Source organism: Carica papaya, chromosome 3 (genome assembly GCF_054855325.1).
Source record: "Carica papaya isolate Zhongbai chromosome 3, ASM5485532v1, whole genome shotgun sequence".
Lineage (NCBI taxonomy): Eukaryota > Viridiplantae > Streptophyta > Magnoliopsida > Brassicales > Caricaceae > Carica > Carica papaya.
Genome location: NC_142311.1, coordinates 5027021 through 5047844, shown reverse-complemented (window position 1 = coordinate 5047844; position 20824 = coordinate 5027021). Strand labels below are relative to the sequence as shown.

Here is a 20824-nt window from a genome sequence, read left to right as displayed (position 1 = left end):
GATTTTGAAAAACTCATAACGGTAAATATAGAATAAAAGGTTTGATGTTAAATGAATTTAAATTAAAGGCTCAATTAGTTGTTTTATGATTTTTACCAATCTTCGGTTTTCGTATCAGTTATTAGCGTGATATTCTTACTAGGTTAGTGTAGTTTACATTTCTATTAACCATTTCATATCAAGAAAACCAAAATCCATATCCTGATCAGCATGAGGGTTGTGAGTAGGTTACCTCCCAGACCTCATCACGTGCTAGTGAAGGTTAAACCTCTAGGATATTTATTTACTTGTTTTAATCATTTATTCATTTCTTTTTACGAACCACTGTAGAAAAGACATTCTCATAACCCTATTGAGCATCCATAATTACTGTATGAGGAATATAAACCCTGATATTATTGTTTGCTTCTGCTATTTTAATATATATTCATTTCCTTAAAGTTCAGGTCTTTACAAATATTACTGGAAGGATTGTTGCTGGTAATAGATACAATTACTACTATTCCTTTAATTAGTTTATAAGTATTTACTATGATTAATACCAAGTAATGCACTTAATAGATGGAATAAATGGAGACATGCACAATAAAGCAATAATGATGAAGAGATAAAAAATATACAGAAGAATTCAAATTCAAAATTTTAAAATCTTTGTAAGCAACAGAATGTCTACACAAGTTCCTTGATATCAACACAACTTAAGGTCTGAAAATATCACACTTATGAATTCATCATTGGACCTTGGTGGGGCAAGTGATAAGATTATTACCTTGAGCCCCCTTTTCGATTTCACATGTTTTCTAGTGTTAAAAAGATTCATGCTTAAATACCTAGACTGACAATTACCTCAACACAAGACACTAAATTGTCTGCATAAACTTATTGCATGTACCTAACACAGTTCTATAAAAGTAAATATTTTTTAATCTCTAGCCAATTAAGCCACCTAAAAATATCAATATCATTGTTTCCAAATAGAGCTAACTAGCTCTTGTATTAGCTAATGCTTACTTTGGTAACAACAGAGCCACCCGATAGGACTCAAGCCCCTATAGTTCTTGTCCATTCGTTGCAGATCCCAGAATTATTCCTACAGGTCACATATCACCTAAGTATCTCTAATATAATAACTCATATTTCTTAGTAATGTAACATATTAGAACTTAAAGGCTTCCCCAAGGGTTAACCTTATCTCCATTGATTATTTGAGAGTGAAAAGGTTTTGAATAGATTACTTTTAAGCAATTAATGACTAATTCTTGTTTTACAATTTAAGAGTAAAACTACTTTACACAACAACAATGGCAAAATGCTGATTATGCTTCACCTTTTATTCTATAAACATGACAGTACAAGAGTATATTGTGCTAGGGAAGTGATATTCATTATTTAAAGAGATTTTTTTTTTTTTTTTTTCATGATGTTTACAACAGAGTGATTATAATTTCAAGAACTCTTTATTTCATTAAACTGTTTTTGAATCACTTACCCATATACATATATATTTTTTAATTAATTAAGCATTTGAAACATCGTCATAGCTTGAAAAAGTTAATGATTTTTGTACCAAGTCCCACCGACGCAAACTTAGTATCAAAATCACTTATTAAAAAGTCTTTGTAAAGCTGTGGATTGTCTTCTGATATTAGCTCGCGGATTGGACCATATAGCTTGGAAGGCTCTCCATTGAAGAAACAAGCCACGGAAATTCTTGGAATAACACCATTATTAGCAACAACTCTGTGCTCAACACTGTTGAACTTTCCGTTGGAAATAATCTGAACAAATTTCAAACATCCAACAAATTAAATACATGACTCTGCATAATCAATAATATTAAAAAGATTATAGCAAAGAATAAATTATGTAACCTGAAGAAGGTCTCCTATATTTACTACCAAAGCTCCCGGAATGGGTTGAACAATGACCCACTGGTTTTCATGGAGTACCTGCAGCCCACCTATTTGATCTTGAAGAAGAATGGTGATAAAAGCTACATCTGTGTGGCCGCTGGTTCCCAAGGTAAGCTCTGGGTTGGGACATGGTGGGTAGTAGTGACCCACAACGCTCTGCCATTTATTACATTCCATTGCATGCAAGTGCTCAGTTTTTAGCCCCAACGCTTCCGATACCAATCCGAAAAGAGTACTTCCCAGCTCCTTCACATAATTGGAATACTCAATAGTAGAATCTCTGTGACATTGTATTATATTAGTTAGTAACTAGTAACTTAAGTTTCATTCAACCTTATTTGAATGGTTGATATCTACTTTTTTCAATAAAAAGTGGTGGATTCAAACAGAATTATTTTAAAATTGTACTTTTTAAAAGATAATTTTTATTAAATCTTTTAAAGACACGTATACGAATTATTTATAGAGAGTGAGCATATATATATATATATGTGTGTGTGTGTGTATAAATTACCTGCAAACTGCTGGTATTTCTTTAGGGTCAAGATCATTGATAGAAGCTATGCCTAACGAGTCCCTCCAATTAGCTGCTTTAGATCGGTACAGATCGAAGTTGCTGTTGAATCTAACTTTTCTTGTTCGATCACGCGAGTAGAATAGTTTCTTCATCTCAGCATCTCCCTCATGAAATTTCGTAATCCCTTTAATCATTTCTTGCAGAACTTCCAAGGGGATCCCATGATTCACGACTTGAAAGAAACCCCAAGTCTCCGATGCAGACTTCAGCTGGTCAACTATCTCGTCATGTAGGTTGCCATGGATGCCGTCCAAGTCGATGACTGGAACTTGGCGGTCGATCTGGGAACGGTTTGAGTCGTCGGAGAGCTCTTCCGGCGGCCGAACGAAGATCTTGGGGATATTCACAATCCCAGAATCTATCAAACCTTTAACGCCGGTTTTTGTCTCATCAAAAGCCTTAAGCTCCTTTGCCCTGACATAAGCTGATGCATCTTCTTGCTCACAATCCATTCAGCTCCAACCAACCAGCTCTTTGCACAACTCACCTTTCTCCCATGTGACACCGCAACCTTATCAATTAGAATCATGACAGCGATTTTTTGGCTTTTTAATTCCTTGGTCTTATCAATTAGACAGGAAAAATAATAAAAATAAAAAGTTGGACTTTGAATATTAATGTAATACTAACAGAAATTATTCACATTAAAAACATGTATATTTTATTGATGTAATTGATAATAAATGATAAAAAGTTGGACTTTGAATATTAATGTAATAATACTATTAAACTAATTATAACTGAAATTATGAATGTTATATGTAATTAAAAAATTTTATTGAAATTAAAATTATCTAGTTAGAGTCCATTATGAACATGCAAAATAGTGAGTTGGGAATACTCAAATTACATCGAAAGTCAAACACAGGTTTGAATACAACAGAACGAAACAAAAAAAAACTATATATCAAATTCAAAATGTGACTCTCAATATTTTTTTCATTGCTTGAAAATAACCGGCACTCATTTAAAAATAAAAATAAAAATCATAACAATTTTGACATTTCAAACCATTTGAAAAAGACTCAAAAGGGTTAAAAAAAATAGTATTTTAAAGGTAAAATAGAAAGCTAAAATAGACCTAACACTTTAAAATAAATTTAAAACACCTAGAAAAAAAATCACCAAATAGCTAAAGAGGAAAAGTGAATGACCAATAAAATTTTAACAGTTTAAAATTATTTACTGAAAAAAAATAAAGAAATGCCGATATATTTAAAACCGTTCAACATACTCAAAAATAAGACCTAATTTTAAAGTATAAAACAAAATAGAAAGAACAAAATGTATTACAATGAGTATAGATCTCATGCTAAACTCTTAGAAAGATATTGATATCTAAGTAAAACTATAAAAACCATTTATTCCTTACTAATTTTAAATAAAGAAACGTAAACCCTAACTATTATATTTTTTTATTTAAATAAATATTTTACTGAATTATCAACCTCAAAATTCTATCTTCATTTTTCATTCAACAAAAACATGTAAAGTTTTACAATCTTAATAAAATTATATTAAAAAATATCATCAAACCACAAGTATTACATACATTCAATCTAGAGAATCAGATAAATAGTAAACTCAAATTATAATTCACCAAATAGATTTAAATTTCACATTTTAAGCATGTGCGATTTACTGTGACAAATATATATAAGGTTTTAGAAATTTTATGTACGGAACCCAAATTGGAAATCCCTAAATTGATTATCCTATCTACTCTTCTTCATTCTAGGTTTTTTTTTTTTTTTACTTTTTAGTTATATTTTCTCTCTTACTTTCCACTTTCTCTGTAACTGATGATGGATAAATTTGTGATTAAGACAAAAATTTAAAATGAATCTTAAATACCAACTGAATAGTATGGGAGATTATTGGAAAGAAATAATTGCGGTGGGAAAAAACAAAAGGATGAAGTTGTTGTGTGTATTAAGGACTTCTAAGGGAACTTGTTACTTAGTAAATTAAAATAAACACACAAAGAATGTCATGCCACAGGAGAAGACTCCATATGTTTTTAAAATAACAAGAAAGAAATTAAATTAATGAAATCTCATGGAGATAGACTTTAACTATTTAATATAATTAATGGAAATAAGTTATACTCGATGGGGGTTAGACTTAAAATAAGTTTAAATTAATTTTGTAGTAATTAGCGAAAAGTAATGAAGCTCATAAGGATTAAATCGAGGTTTATTATTGTTAAAGTAATTAAAAGTAAATGTTCAAAGAAAATAATAACAAGGGAATCGAAGAAATGAGATTTAAGGCAAACGATAGGCAAATTGTAAGTCCTTCGAGGAAAAGATTCAAAGGTGGCACACATATTTCTAAAATTAATAAATGATAATAGTAGATTTTAATTAAGTAAAATACTGGAAGTAAAATGAAAAGATAGTCAAGAGTCAGTATAAAGTATCAAAAAATTAAAATTTGTTTCATCATATAGAAATTAAAAGGAGGGGTGTGTGCATGTCTAATCGGTATTCGACAGGGTGACTGTTGATGAACCCTATCACATAGACAAAAAAATTAGTTGTATTGTTTATTGTTTAATTGTGATAGTATGAACTCACGTCCAGAATTCTAACTCTTTGCCCACCATATCATGATAAAATAATTTATAAGAATATTTTGCGAAATAAATTTTAAAATAATAAAAAGTACATTACTTACATACTTAATTCAAAATATTCAATATTCATGAGATATGTTTAAACTCTAAAATAAATAATCACTAAAAAATAAAATGATTAACATTAAGTATTGTTCGAATTAAAATAAAAATTAAATGATCTCCTAGCAAGTCTTTCACTATTCAGGAGTGGAGTTTTGAATATCCTGATATGTAAGAAATGAATAATAAATATGGTGAGCTTAATATACTCAGAAGTATGTACTAACAAATAATATGATAATTTGTCCAAGTTGGTAAAAAATATAAAACTATCGATGGAGATAGTTCAAAATATTTTTCTCTTTAATTAAGAAAACACGTAACATATACACCTAATTCATTAACTAAAAATTACAAATCAGTTTATTCAGTAAATATTCAGAATCCATTATTTCAGTATCATAACTCATAATACAAATAGTTCAATAAATAATATAATTCAGTATTCAGTATCATAATTTAGACAGTAAGCAGTTCAGTAGATACTAATTCAGTGTTTCAGTCTCATAAACGTTACACATGACTTCCTATTCATTTCTATCAGCTTATATCATATTAATATAATTTCACCGTGTGATACCATTTTCGTCAATATCAACGAGAACAGTAAGGATCTCCTCTACTGCGTGAATATGTTACAGTTCAGTTCACGATTTATAGCTTGCAATATACAGTATTCAATCCACAGTTTTACAATACTTGTCATTTCACCATGTCTGCCTAAATTCATATCTATGGGTAGGGTTCACCACAGTTACATATCAAAAAGCTACACACGCACACACCCACCCCTCGGCGATACCAGTTAAATGAATTTTTTAAATCTTTTAATAAATATCTTTTCATTTCAAGTTGCTAATAAATTTTCTAACTTTATCATTTAATATTTTTTATACATGTAACACACATACTATAAATATTCATTACTCTAGACTCTTCTACATATATTTAATATATTCATAATTACATAGCTACCGGTACATATACGAATTCAACTACCAGAACATAGCAAAACAATTTACAAGTAATTTCAGTAGTAAACGTAAATAAGAATACCACAATAAGTAGTAAGATCTTGTCAAAATCATGCGCCTAATTATCAATTATTAATGTCATAGTTTTAATATCTTAGAAAGATTAAACTACATTTATAAGCACTTACACACTTACCTGATTTTCTTCTAAATCTCGTTCGTGAAATTATCTCTGATGTACAAAATCAACCTGTTACAGTGATATCTATATCAAGTTAGTAATGAACTGGTTATCTCATAATTTCAAACACGTGTCTAGCCTTGTTCTTAATTCTAAATCGGATACATAATTTATTGAATTAAAATTAAATAGGATTAATATAACTCTAAATTTGAAACGGTAAATCATGAGGGTTTTTTGAACTCACCTATCCAAACCGGGTCCCTATGATTCACTGCGCACAACCACTAAAAGTCCATGCACCTCCACACGCACCGGCACCAGACCTTCACTCGCCATCACCGCCCAACGCCACTCGCCTTTGATCGCAACTGTGGATTGGCCGAAATTCACCGTAGGGTGCTTCGTACCCTCAAATCCGGCACAAAGCTTGTGGAATCGTGCTAGAGGGAGCTGCAGAACAACCAAACACGCCCTGAGTCATCGCGCAGACCTTCTTCTTCTCTCGTGCACCGCCTCATGCAGCACTGTCCTCTCTTCCTCCTTCTTCATCTTTTCCTTCCTCCTCTCCTCTCTCGGCTGCCGACTAACGGTAGCTGCGACCCTTCTCTTTCTCTCTCTCTCTCTCTTTCTCTCTCCACCTCTCTCCCCCTCTCTCTATTTTCCTCTCTCTCCCTCCCTCTCTCTCTCTCTCTCTATGTCTTTCTCTCTTTTCCTGCACTGATCGCCTCCCCTCCCTTCGTATTGTAGAGGGAGGACTCCTACACGACTCTTCTTCCTAGTCGTGCAGGTCTCCTCTCCTCTTTTTCCAACCGACGGCATAGGTGTACACGCCTCTACCTCTTCACCTTCCTCTACCAAAAGCAAGCACGCCTCTGGTTTTTTTTTTTTTTACCCAAAACGATGTCGTTTTGGTGTGTTACATTAATGGTCACATTGGCCAAGGACTATCATGGTCAATACCATCGTATTGTATTGTATCATTCTATTGTTACTATTATTGTCTCGATGTTTATAATGGTAATCCCTACTGCTCTCATTGATAATGATTAAAATGATATCATACGATAAAACTCTCAGTATTTTTAAGTGTCAAACTGTATCCTGTGAACTATATTGACAAACTGTGAACTGTAATTATTATACTATTAACTGTAAGACTGTAAACTATATTTGTCGACAATAAACTGCAATGTTGTATTGTTAACTGTAATACTGTAACATGTACCACTAACTGTAAAATGTAAAACTGTGCTGCTAATTGATAAATTGTAAATTATACTTTTAATTGTAGGTTGTAAATAGTAATCGTAAACTGTAGAGTGCAAGAAAGGACTCTATGGATATATTATTCTTTTTATTTTTGTTTTTTAATGATGAGTATGAATAAAAGGGTGGATGCAAGATATACAAGATATGATAGCCTAATGAAAGATTACAACTACGCAAAAATTATATAAGATAGTAAAATCTCTATATGCCTAAGGTCTGATACCAAATTATGCAGAACCTAAGATCAATAATTGTGATAAAAAATCTCAATATACAATTCACCATAAAAACTTAATCTCTAAACAAATCATTTCTACTTAACTCATTATCAACTTGTGATTGAGAAATAAGATAATTGAGATAAATGAATTGATTCAAAAATCACAAGAAATATCTTGATAAGTTAAAATTAACGCAAGAAAAAAGATTGATGAAAATATCACAAGTTATCTTAATAAGTAGACATTAATTTCCCATTCAATAAGAAAGTTGAAGAAACCTCACAAGTTGTCAAGCAAAAAGTTTTATATTTTATTAAAATTGAACTTGATTTTGATGTATTTATAGCCAAAGCAATGAGACTGTTGTATAGACATAAACTTTACTAATCAGAGTAGAAATTGAAAACTAAATCCTAGGAAAACTCTTAATACAATCTTATTTAGGATTCTAATTACAAAATATATTAAAGACTTATATACATAAATATATTAAATGTCTACTCTCTTAAATAGTATAGGATTCCTTTGAGGATTGTGTTTGCCTTGCCTTGCCTTGATCGGATTGTGTCTTTATTATTTAGTAAATTTTTTATGTAGACTTTATGTTGAAGATGAACAAAATTCCAGCCATGTTTGAGTAAAAAAATAACTCTTTTTTCTTATGGGAATCGACCATGATGGGGAATCCTTATCCCTTAAAACTTTTATACTTTAAACATAATTCCAACTCTATTAAAATATTAATTTATGAAAAGGAAAATGATTAAAACTCTTGCAAGATTGACTTAAATTCTTTGAAAAAATTTAGATATAAGTCCTACTAGAAATAAGACTTATAAAACTGATTTCTACCTTGAAATGAAGTGAGTGTAATCCTAGTCAAGACATGTAATAATATGATTCTTCATTTTTTAAGTTGATAAGACTCTAAATTGATGAAAACTCTAAGTTTTGATGATATAAACCTCTTGAAACCCTTCCATGCTTGATATGATAGGAATTCTTAAATCCTTAGGAGATTTACTTGAAGTTGAAAACCATTTATAAGGAGAGCTGTGAATAACCAAGTGTTCAAAATCTTTGAGACTCTTACCATTCATATGATTAACATGTCTTATAAGAAATGATTGTTCAGTTATGACTCTCTTGAGAAGAATAAACAACTCCCTCGTATGAAATACCCCATAGTCTATAATTGGAAGGACTCTTTTAGTCATTTTCTCGTAATCATCTTGGTCATTGAATCTTAGTGTGAGTTGCAGCCCCCTCCCCTTCCCCCTTTGCTTGCATCACTTTACCATCACGATCCACCAAGTGCAGTCACGTCATTATTAAATACTCAAAGCTTAGCCCAAAAAACTTCAAAATCTCGGCGGCATATATCTCTTATTAAATATTGATAGTTATTGGCCACATACGTTGGATTATTAAAATATTTAAAAGACCAACTCATTTATTGTTTTTTTATAAAACAAAACTCATTTTATTATTAATATAATATCTTTATATTATTTATTTTTAAATTTTAAAAAAATTACTGATTTAAATTTTTTATAAATTATTATACATATTATATATATGAAGTTTGGCGATAATGTTATCACATAAGGTTACATTATAGATCAAAACTGTAATACCCAACTAGTGCCCAGCTGGGTATAAAAGAAAAAATATGTATAATATAATAAAATATACATACACAATTAATTATAAATTAAAAAAACAAAGAAAAATAAAAAAAAAGAATGTAGAGAGCATGAGAACAAGACCTAGCAGCAAATATGTATATATATGTATATATCTATAATGAAATAGCAGAGAGAAAAAGAAAGAAAAAAAAAAGAGAAAGAGAGAAAAGAGCGAGAGAGAGAGACGCGATTGTGAGAGGAGGGAAGGGTCGAACGGCATCGACGGCTGAAAGAGAAGGGTCGCGTTGTGTTGCACAATACCGCAACCAAAGGAGAAGAAGAGAGAGAATAGTCATGATTGGGTAGAGAGAGAGATAGAGAGAGAGAGAAAAAAGAAGAAGAATAATAATAATATAAAAAGAAAGGAAAAAAAAAGAAAAAGAAGAAGAAAAAAAAAAGAAGAGGAGAGGGAAAGGACAAAGAAAGAGGAAGGAAGAAGAAAAGAAAGAAAAGAAAAAAAGAAAAAAAAAGAAAAAAAAAGAAAGAAAAGAAAAAAAAAGGGAGTGCGACGACTGAATATGTTGTTGGTACACCTTATGCGGCAACACGCACGGATCCCAGCATCAGTGCATAGCATTTTTGGTGACACGCATGTAATGGTGCATGGTGACGTTGATGACCTAGTCTGCGTGTCTAAAGGTAAAATATATTCTTAATTTCGCATAATACAATTTCTAAAATTATTTATAATTTAATATATATGTTTTCTATTATAAATAAAAAAAATTATCCAAATGGTATTTGAATTTATGAGAGAACTGTAGATCGAGTTAGAAAGAATTTCTAAAATTTTTTCGATCACACTATATGTAAGAATTATGTGTATTTCGTACGGAGACATAAATTATATATTTATATAAATATGTATATGTATAGTGCATTATGTGTGAATGTTTAAATGTATATGTAATATAATATTAATATAATTAGTATGTCTAATTTGTATGTGTATTTATATAATATATATACATACATTGTTACACATGTGTGTGTATATATATATAAAAATATACGATAAATGAGATATGAATTGATAAGAACAAATACGTGAATAAATACATAGATGATATATTGTATGTGATTGTGTCTACATATTTAAGTACGAACATGTGTGTATGTTTCGTTAGAGATTGTGTGTATATGAATATAAATATATATTTTGTTTGAGACATATATTGACAATACATGTTTGTATTATAATATATGTGTGCGTAGCATGTGAAATGTATAACCAGTGTGTGTACGTATGAAATTTAGGTACACTGCACTTACTGTGTGATTTGGTGCAGATGTACAACGCACTGTATTTGTTGTGTGATTTAATACAGTTGCGCAAGAAATCTGAGTATCCTGTGCTTATTGTGTGATCTGATACAAGATGATTTATAAAGTGGTTTGAAATGTATAGCTCTTATGTGTGTGATGATATTATGTGTATATGTGTTTGTATTTATATATGATATATTGTATGTGATTGTGTCTACATATTTAAGTATGAACATGTGTATATATATTGGTAGAGATTGTGTATGTATGAATATCAATATATATTTTATTTGAGATACGTATTGACGATACATGTTTGTATTATAATATATGTGTGCATAGCATATGAAATGTATAACCAGTGTGTGTACGTGTGGAATTTAGGTACACTGCACTTACTGTGAGATTTGGTGCAGATGTACGACGCACTGTATTTACTGTGTGATTTAGTACAGTTGCGCGAGAAATCTGAGTATCATGTGCTTATTGTATGATCTGGTACATGATGATTCAGAAAATGGTTTGAAATGTATGGCTTTTATGTGCGTGATGACATTATGTGTGTATATTTGTATTTAATTATGCATAGAAATTAAGATTTTAAATATAAAATAAGTCAGTTAAAAATGTGAGAGATTTGGAAAGAGTGTAAAGTATAAAAACCCTGAATACCTACTCGTTTAGTCTTAATCGAAGAGGGGAGGGTTCGTGTGTGGCTGAAGTTCAGCAGGTATGGTGAATCTGCACATAAATGGAGTTTGAAACATAATACAGACGTGGATAAGTGTTTGTGAGCGTAGGTCACCTAACAAACGTTGACCTAACAAACGTAACTGCTGTGACTAATGTGAGATTTTGTGTGTGTGTTATCCATGTGATGGGGGGATTCATTTTGCCTCTCCTCGATGACGACATAAACGACATCCCGTGATGAAACTTTGGATGTGATATCGAGTGTACGTGTAATTTGAAATAAGAACAAAAATTAGGTTATAAGAGTGAGGATTATAATATGTTTCGTGTATTTTGGTTGTGATGTGTTGTTTTGATATTTTTTTAATGATAAGTATTATTATATTTTATATATTACGTGAATGTATGTACGTAAGTCTCTGTTATAAAAAAATTTTTCTTACTGAATTCTTAAAACCATCCCAATTCATCATCATTCAGGTAAGAGGAGATGAGAAATAAATCTAAAATCAATAGAAGATGATGAAGAAAACTTTATTAACTTTTATTTTAATATTGTAAATTAGTTTACATGTCTTAATTATTATCCTATCATAAGAGATGTTTATTAGAGTGTAGTTCCGCTGCATATTTAATATTTATCTATTACACTAGTTGAAAATATTGTACTAACATCTGTACCCACTAATATTGGGGTTCGGACTATTACAAAAATTATTTTAAAAAAAATCAATTTAATTAATGCATTATTTATGTGTATAAAATTTCTTTTTATTAAGATGTATGTGTATAGAATTAACATGATATTATGGATAGTCTAATATAAAGAATAAATTGATTTAAAAACGCATTACTATTACATTTATGTATTGTTAATTTATGTATAACCAATTAAAGAAAATTATCAACCGTTGATTTAAAATCTTAATGAAAATTTTGAAGATGAAAGTTTTCTTTTAGTATCTAGATTATTAATCAGTGATTGTTGGGGTTGAATGCCGATGACTGGAACTCGGCAGTCGATCTGGGAACAGTATGACTCGTCGGAGAGCTCTTCCGGCGGCCGAACGAAGATCTTGGGGATATTCACAATCCCAGAATCTATTAGACCTTTAACGCCGGCTTTTGTCTCGTCAAAAGCCTTAAGCTCCTTTTCCCTGTCATAAACTGATACATCTTCTCGTTCACCATCCATTCAGCTCCAACTAACCAGCTCTTTGCCAATCACCTTGCTCTCGGGTGATACCGCGGTCTTATCATTTAGAATCATGACAGCTTTTAATTTTATTTTTTTTTAATTCCTTGGTCTTATAATTAGTCAGGAAAAATAATAAATAATAAAAAAGTTGGACTTTGAGTATCTGTAATGCTAATAGAAATCATTCACATTAAAAACATGTGAATTTTATTAATGCAATTGATAATAAATAATAAAAAGTTGGACTTTTAAGTATGGCTGTAATAATACTATTAAACTAATTATAACTAAAATTATGAATGGTGTATGTAATTAAAAATTTTATCGAAATTAAAATTATTTAATTAGAGACCATTATGAACATGCAAAATAGTGAGTTGGGAAATCTCAAATTACATCACAAGTTCAAACACAGGTTTGAATGCAACAGAACAAAAAAAAAAATACCATATGTCAAATTTAAAATGTGACTCTTAATATTTTTTAAAGTTCTTAAAAAGAACGTTACTCATTTAGAAAAAAAATAAAAACCATAACAATTTTAACACTTCAAACCATTTAAAAAGACTCAAAAGAAAAAGAATTAGTATTTTAAACGTAAAATCAAAAACCAAAATAGACTTAAAGCTCCTAGAAGAAATCACCACATGGCTTAAGAGGGAAAGTGAATGACCAATAGAATTTTAACACTTTAGAATTGATTATTGAAAAAAAAAATAAAGAGATCTCAATATATTATATTTGAAATCATTCAACAAACTAAAAATAATACTTGATTTTAAAGGATGAGACGAAATAAAAAGAAACAAATGATATTACAACCACCGTTAGGTATCATGCTACACTCCTAAAAGTATATTGATACCTAATCAAAATTATTAGAAACCATTTGTTTGTTACCAATTTTAAACTAAATATCCCATTTTTCATTAAACAAATACCTTAAAATTTTATTTTTATTTTCCATTCAACAAAAGCGTGTAATATTTTACAACCTTAATCGGATTATATCAAAAAATAATCTCAAACCACAAGTATTACATACATTCAAGTTAGAGAATCATGCAAATAATACACTCAAATTCCACTTTACCAAGTAGATTTAAATTTCATACTTTGAATATGTGCAATCCACTGTGATAAATGAATATAAGGTTGAAATTTTATGTAAGGAATCCTGACTAAAAATTCCTAAATTGATTGCCATTTCTACTTTTCTTCTTTATAAATTTCTTTGGCATTTCGCTTGCTACTTTTCTCTTCATATTCCTCTTTCTTGCATTTTTTTTCAACTTTCTAGTTTATTTTTTCTCTCTTACTTCCCCCTTTTTTTTTTTTTTAAAGGATGTGCCTAGAAGTTATCTCTTCCTTTAGTGATTACCTTTTCTCCTTTCACCGTGGATTCGATTTTTTTAATCCATTGACTGAGGGCTTCATTTATTCTCTTTTTTCCTCAAGTCAATACCATACTTTGCTATGATGTCATCCCCTACTTGTGTCTTGGTACTCTCGTTTCGAGCCCTATTATTCTTCTTCCATACTTTTTTTGAAATCGATGTGAATAGCTCCCTTTTCCTTTCTATTTTTGGCTTCTTCTTCCATTACTATCCCATAGATTGTTACCATTTTTCTTTTTTTATCATTTTTTTTTACCTCTCGAGCCAAAGGCATCCTTTCTTTTTTATTATTTCTCTCCTCCCTTTAGGTTAAGCCCTCTTTACTCTTTTCCTCCAATCTTCTTTTATTTGCATTCCATAATGGAGCATGTGAATGATATAGCCATCTCTTCTTCATTTCCCTCGGCTGGTTAAGGCCAACTCTGCCTCTCGTCTACTCTTTTTTCATTTTCAGATGAAGCATAAACTATCTCTTCCCTCTCTTTGTCGTTATAGTTGAAAGAAAGAAGAAAAAAAATTCCAAAGGAAATGGTGTCATTTGGATATTTGGAGAACCAAACTTAGGTTTGTATCTTATGCCAAGCTCGTTAAAATGCTTTGTTTGGATTATACTTTACGTTAAATAGATTAAAACAGTTAAGCTATAGTTTGGTTTTAAAGTTTTAAATTAAATTATGTTCAAGACTCTTTCTATTTAATTTGGATTTTAAACAAAATCCAAACCCATTATAAATCCCTTCTTAGCCTTCTATCTCTTTTTTTCTTTTTATTTTTTGTTTTTCACTTCTAATTTCTCTTGTACTTTTCCTTTTCTTTTTCTCTTTTTTCACATTTGTTTTTTTAACAATACTAAAGGAAAATTAAATTAAACAAAATGAAAATAAATTAAAATTGTAACAGTAACAATAATAACGATAATATTGTTAATTGTGGACAAATTAAATATTTTTGCTTGAATTTTTCATTTATTATCTCCTTATATTTTTATTGTCACTATTATCATTATTACTTTAAATATTTTTATTGTGACTAGATAAAATTGAAGTATTACATTTGCTAATGTCGTTACTTTATGACAACAGAGCAACCTGGTGAGACTGGAGCATCTATAGTTCTTTTTCATTTGTTAAAAGTCTCGGAATCACAAATATAGGTCATGTCACAGCCTAAATATATCTTACATAATAACTCTTATGTATTAGCTCAAAAGTATAACATATTAGAAACTAAAAACTTTTCAGAGTGCTAATCTTATCTTCCATTACTTATTTGAGCACGAAAAAATTTTGATTAGAATACTTCAAAATACTCAATGACTAATTATTATTTTTAAATTAAAGAGCAAAACTAACTTTACACAACAATGGCAAAATGCCCATACTCTATCTTTTATTGTATAGACATGATTGTCCAAGTATCTATTGTGTTATCAAAGTGATTCTTTATATTCAATGAGAATTTCTTTCTTTTTTTTTTTTACATAATCTTTACAATAAGTAGTTATAATTCGAATGGCTCTTTATTTCATCAAGTTGTTTTCTAATCATTGAACATATACATAAATATATATGTGTGTGTGTATAAATATATGTTTCAGTTAATATTTTAAATAACATCATAATTTGAATGAATACAAATTTGATATCAAATCACTTATTATAAAATCTTTTTAAAGAAGTGAATTGTCTTCTAATATTAGCTCACAAATCGGACCATATAGCTTTTGAGGCTCTCTATTTAAGAAACAATCCACAAAAATCCTTGGATCAACACCATTATTAGCAACAACTCTATGTTCAACGCTGATGAACTTTCCATTGGAAATACTCTAAACAAATTATAAATATCATGTAAGAAATTAAGTACATGATCAGTGTAATCAACAAAATATTGAAAATATTATTACAAAAAATAAATTAAGTATTATAACCTGAAGAAAGTGACAACCGTTTGGTGATATTAAAGATTTTGTAATAATAAATTTTTTATTATGATAATAAAAAAATTGTCATCGAATAATAAATAATAGTAACATAAATAGTTCAGAGTTACTACTAATACTATAATAGTAACAATATGCTTAATTACCATTAATTTATCATCCCTAAAAGCTAACACTCTTGTAGTGATCGTGTTTAAGATTCAATTTGCAATTCGGTATGGATGTAATCACTCAAGGTGAAGATGCATCTCTTATCATGCACATAATGGACAAATTGAACTCAAATTAACCTTGCAAAACTAGAATAATTGCACATAAGTTTTTAATTTTTCAGGCTGATGGTGGAGAAAATATTACTTATAGGAATGTGAGGAATCAAGAATGCAAATATGAAAGGGGAGGTGAAACCCTTGGCAATGCAAGTTTTTAATTTGCCTCGGGTACGTGTCTGTAACAGGCAACAAAAAAATCCCAAATTTATACCCTTATATTGGTTTCTAATGGGTTAAAAATGAGGAAAGGAGGCAGTGCAATATGTCCCCAAATGAGCTTCCATGTGAACGCATGGTTAACGGCATTAAAATATTTAATAGTGGAGGTTTTTTTCTAAATGCATTCTAAAAGTAGAAGGGTTTATCTAAGGGGAGAAATTATTAGTCATATGTACTGAACGTATTTAATCATTTATTTAAATCTATTTTATGTTTAAAAATTAAAATATTACATTATTTGTTATTTTTGTCTGTAACTTTTAATTACATAGATTTTAAATGTTATTTCAATTCAGAGATAATGGCTTATTTGTTTTTTTAACTAATTAAAAATAAATTAAATTAGTTGAGATATTGGACTCTTATTAAGTATACAATTATTGAAATTATAGAATTATTTATTTGCATTTTATTTATATTTAAAAAATAAAATATTAAATTTAGCATTTATTATTGCAAACTTTTATATATATATATATATATAATTTTATATTAATTTTGTTACCTTTTAATATACTTATTATTAAAAGAACAGAAAAAATTATAAAAATATAACATATAACCAGTAATGCTAGTTTTCATTGTTATTATTGTGAAGTATCAACTATGGTTGGATTCTCCGAATTGATTTTTTACAATCTTCTCGCTAAATATATAATCAATCATATTGTTATAAAGTATTAGGTTGACTTTCTATTTTACTGGTTGATCAAGAATGTTTGTGAAAAGTTTTTCCAAAGTTCTATAACATTTTGGATTTAATTTCAACATCTATTTTAAACAAATTTTAATTATTTGTTTCAATGCAACATTGAGTTTTTGATCCTTCCAAGGGAGAAAACAAAATATCTCCTTAGGCAGGAAAAACAAATATCGAAGAAAATTTTTAAATAATAATAATAAGCTAATATCTTGTCACCTATATTAGGATATAGGCTTAATGGACCAAAATTATCAATCTAAGTTTTATATATATATTTTTTCTAATCATAACATGAAAGTCTATCATATTAGGAGCAGCCTTATCTTCCGATGTTATGTACTTCTTATATATTAGTATTTATATTCATATATATTAATGTTTATGAATTAGATGTGACAATTTCAAAAGAGTATCTACAAATAATAGTGGAGAGAGACACAAAATATTATTGTCTCTCTTTTTCCTAAAGCTCAATCATCATCAGAGTATAAGTTGTTGTTGTTTCATCATATTGAATTCTTAAAAATTGTAATTCTGAGTGGTACGTATTAAATTAATGTAAACATATACCAACATATCTGTAGGGATGACTACTCAACAATCACATGCCTTTTTTGGTTGTCCTACTTGAGAAGATGATTTTTACCCATATTATAAATTGAACTATTGATTTAACTTTAGTTATTTTACAAAGAACATGTACACTATATAAACGTTTACTATATGTATACGGGTTAATATTTTCTTATATAAGATACACGTTTCTCCCATCTTTATTTATTTGTTGAAGATCAGTATGAATCAACAAACAACAGCTAACACAAATATTTTCAACATTAAACATGCAAGTGTATGGAATGACTTGTTTGTGGATTACAAATAAAATACACAAGGGTTCGGGTGTATTCCCCAGGAAGCTTTCAATTTATTCAACTTGATAATTAATTCAACAATGCAATGTTGACATATCCTGGATTACTTTTCTAACTTGAAATGTGTAAGTGCTGAGTTGCCATCAAGTCCTTTATATGCATAATAGGAAATGAAGTCCTTGCCCGAGGTATATGTATATATAGCAGGATTTTCTTCTGATACTAATTCCTCGATCGGACCGTATGTCTTCGGAGACGAGCCAATATCTGGCCTGAAGAAGCAGGCCACAGATAACCTAGGCCCTCTATGATTTGCCAACACGCGATGCTCCACACTTTTGAATCTATCGTTGGTCATCAGCTACAATATTATCCAACATACCGAGAAATTGATTAAATAAGAAGCTCAATCACATGCATGCATAACATAATTATGATAATCTAAACAGAATAACATATATTTTAATTTTGTTTTTTCGGAGGTGGATCTGCATTTCAAACTAAAAGAGGAAAATAAAGGTCCATATAAAAAATCTGGGGATATATAGAAAATTAAGCTTGCCTGTAAAAGATCTCCAATGTTTATAACAAGAGCTCCTGGGAGAGGAGGTACATCAACCCATTGGTTTTGATGGAAAATTTGTAGTCCACCTATGTGATCTTGAAGAAGAACGGTGAGGAAATCAGGATCAGAGTGTTTAGAGGTGCCCATGGTAAGGTCAGGCTCCGGGCATGCCGGATAGTAATGGCTCAAAAGACAATAACCTTTTGCACAATCCATGGATACGAGGTGGTCAGGTTTTAAGCCAAGTGCTTCAGATAGTAACTTAAACAACGTGTTCGCTAATTCACCAATATGGTTCGAGAATTCCATTGTTATATCCCTGCACACACACGAACACATGTATCTAAGTATATATTATGGGAGAGAAACGAAGACAGAGATTAATTAAGTGATACATAATTACCGGCAAACATGAGGCAGGTAATGAGGATGGAGAGGCTCTGGTGCCATAACACAGAAAAGGGTATCCCGCCAGTTAGCATATCTTGATCGGTATAAGTCAAAATTACTCGCCAACCGGACTTTCCTCTCCAATTCCCTGGAGTAGTATTCCTTCTTCATCCCTTCTGGCAGTTCGTGGAATCCTCGTGTTGCCGCGAGCATTTCCCCCAATACCCTGAGAGGCACCCCATGATTCACCACCTGAAAGAACCCTACGCTCTCTGCAGCATTTCGAATCTCTACAATCACGTCACGATGCCCGCTCTGGAGGTCTATGACGGGAATCACCAACTGGGTCTCCGTTGTTGCACCGGATTTCTCGATGTTAGCGTTCCCAGAAAGCTCCTCCGGCGGCCGAAGAAAAATCCGGGGAACTTTGGTGACTCCGGAGTCGACAAGGCCTTTCACCCCCGCTTTTGAATCGTCAAATGCTTTGAGTTCTTGGTATCGGTCGTACGTGGTGGAGGAAATCGCGTTGACTGTGGCCGCATCCACCATGTTCAGGTGTTTGGTTTTAACTGTGAGTACGAATTTGATTATTAAAGCTTGACAAGGAAGCTCGGCTCTCAGGTGTACATTTAAGCTACGCCATACGAGGGTAGATATGAGAGATGGCAACGTGGAACATCACGGGCGGGTTTTTGTCTTAAAAAATTATTATACATTTATTAAGGCCACAAATTACTACTATTCTAAAATATTCATTATCTGTTCTTTTCTCACTATTTTAGTTTTTATACTTCTAAAATTTTTTATTTCAGTCCCTATATTTAATAATGTTAATAAAGATGTTACATGAACTCAAGTTGGATGCATTTCACATTTTGATCGGATCATTTAAGTTAGATACCAGATATACGATGATGTATATATCACGTTTTGATAGGATTATTTAAGTTAGATGCCACATATGTGATGATGTAGGATCTAATGTATTTTAATATAACCAGAAAAAAACTAAAGAAATTAAAAACATAAAAGAAAAACTACAGGCCCTCCCTCCACTCTCTTATCTTCCCAAATATCACTGCTAAAAAATGTTTTTGGCAACCCAAACCTCATTATACCGAGCTTGGTCTCTTCTCTCACGTCATCTTGGACATTCCTCCCTTGTTCAACCACCTTTTCTCTCCCACTCTCTCTCTCTAAGTTTCCACTGTCAAATCTGTTGGATATCGACACGACTTAGAAGAGAATCGAATGTTTCTTGAGGGAGATGTCTTAAATCATTTCTAGGAAAAACACTTTTAGGTGTCCCTCAAGCAACCTTTGATTTTTTTTTTCTTCAGATTGCATCTATCTTCTCTTCTAGGTCACATCTATTTTTTCTCCATTAGGCAGTGGAAACTTAGAGAGAGAGAGAGAGAGAGAGAGAGAGAAAATGAAGTATACAAGAGAAGAAGGTCCTAGATGAGGTGAGAGAGAAGAGACTAAGCAAGGTATAGTGAGGTTTGGGTCGTTAAAGACAGCTTCCAACTGTGACATTTGGGAAAACAAAGGAGGAGGAAGGAGGGGCCAGTAGTTCTTTTTCTTTATGTTTTTAATTGTCTAATTTTTTATAATAAATAATAATTTAAAAATTAAAATTTTTATATATTAGGTAGCATGTCATTCCGTTTGTAACATTTAATATAAACGAACTTGAATTCATGTGACATTTCTATTAATATCTTTAATAATTAAATATTGAAATTGATATTTTTTAAAATTCTATGAAGAAAAATATTAATAAATAGTATAAGGATCAATT

The 20824-nt window shown here is 30.6% G+C and overlaps 2 protein-coding genes across 2 annotated transcripts; both read right to left on the bottom strand.

Annotated features, from left to right (window-relative positions):
* Positions 1-1302: 1302 nt before the first annotated feature.
* Positions 1303-3020, bottom strand: LOC110815808 (1-aminocyclopropane-1-carboxylate oxidase homolog 1-like). The gene is made up of 3 exons (XM_088215234.1): positions 2428-3020; positions 1872-2193; positions 1303-1778 (listed from the first exon to the last, which is right to left on the bottom strand). The coding sequence occupies exons 1-3, from the start codon at positions 2940-2942 to the stop codon at positions 1536-1538; spliced, it is 1080 nt and encodes a 359-aa protein (XP_088071360.1). The 5' UTR covers positions 2943-3020; the 3' UTR covers positions 1303-1535.
* A 14894-nt stretch (positions 3021-17914) lies between these two features.
* LOC110815806 (1-aminocyclopropane-1-carboxylate oxidase homolog 1-like) lies at positions 17915-19782 on the bottom strand. Its single transcript, XM_088215233.1, has 3 exons — positions 19037-19782; positions 18631-18952; positions 17915-18429 (listed from the first exon to the last, which is right to left on the bottom strand). Exons 1-3 carry the CDS (start codon positions 19570-19572, stop codon positions 18172-18174), a joined length of 1116 nt encoding a protein of 371 aa, XP_088071359.1. The 5' UTR covers positions 19573-19782; the 3' UTR covers positions 17915-18171.
* Between the last annotated feature and the right edge of the window lie 1042 nt (positions 19783-20824).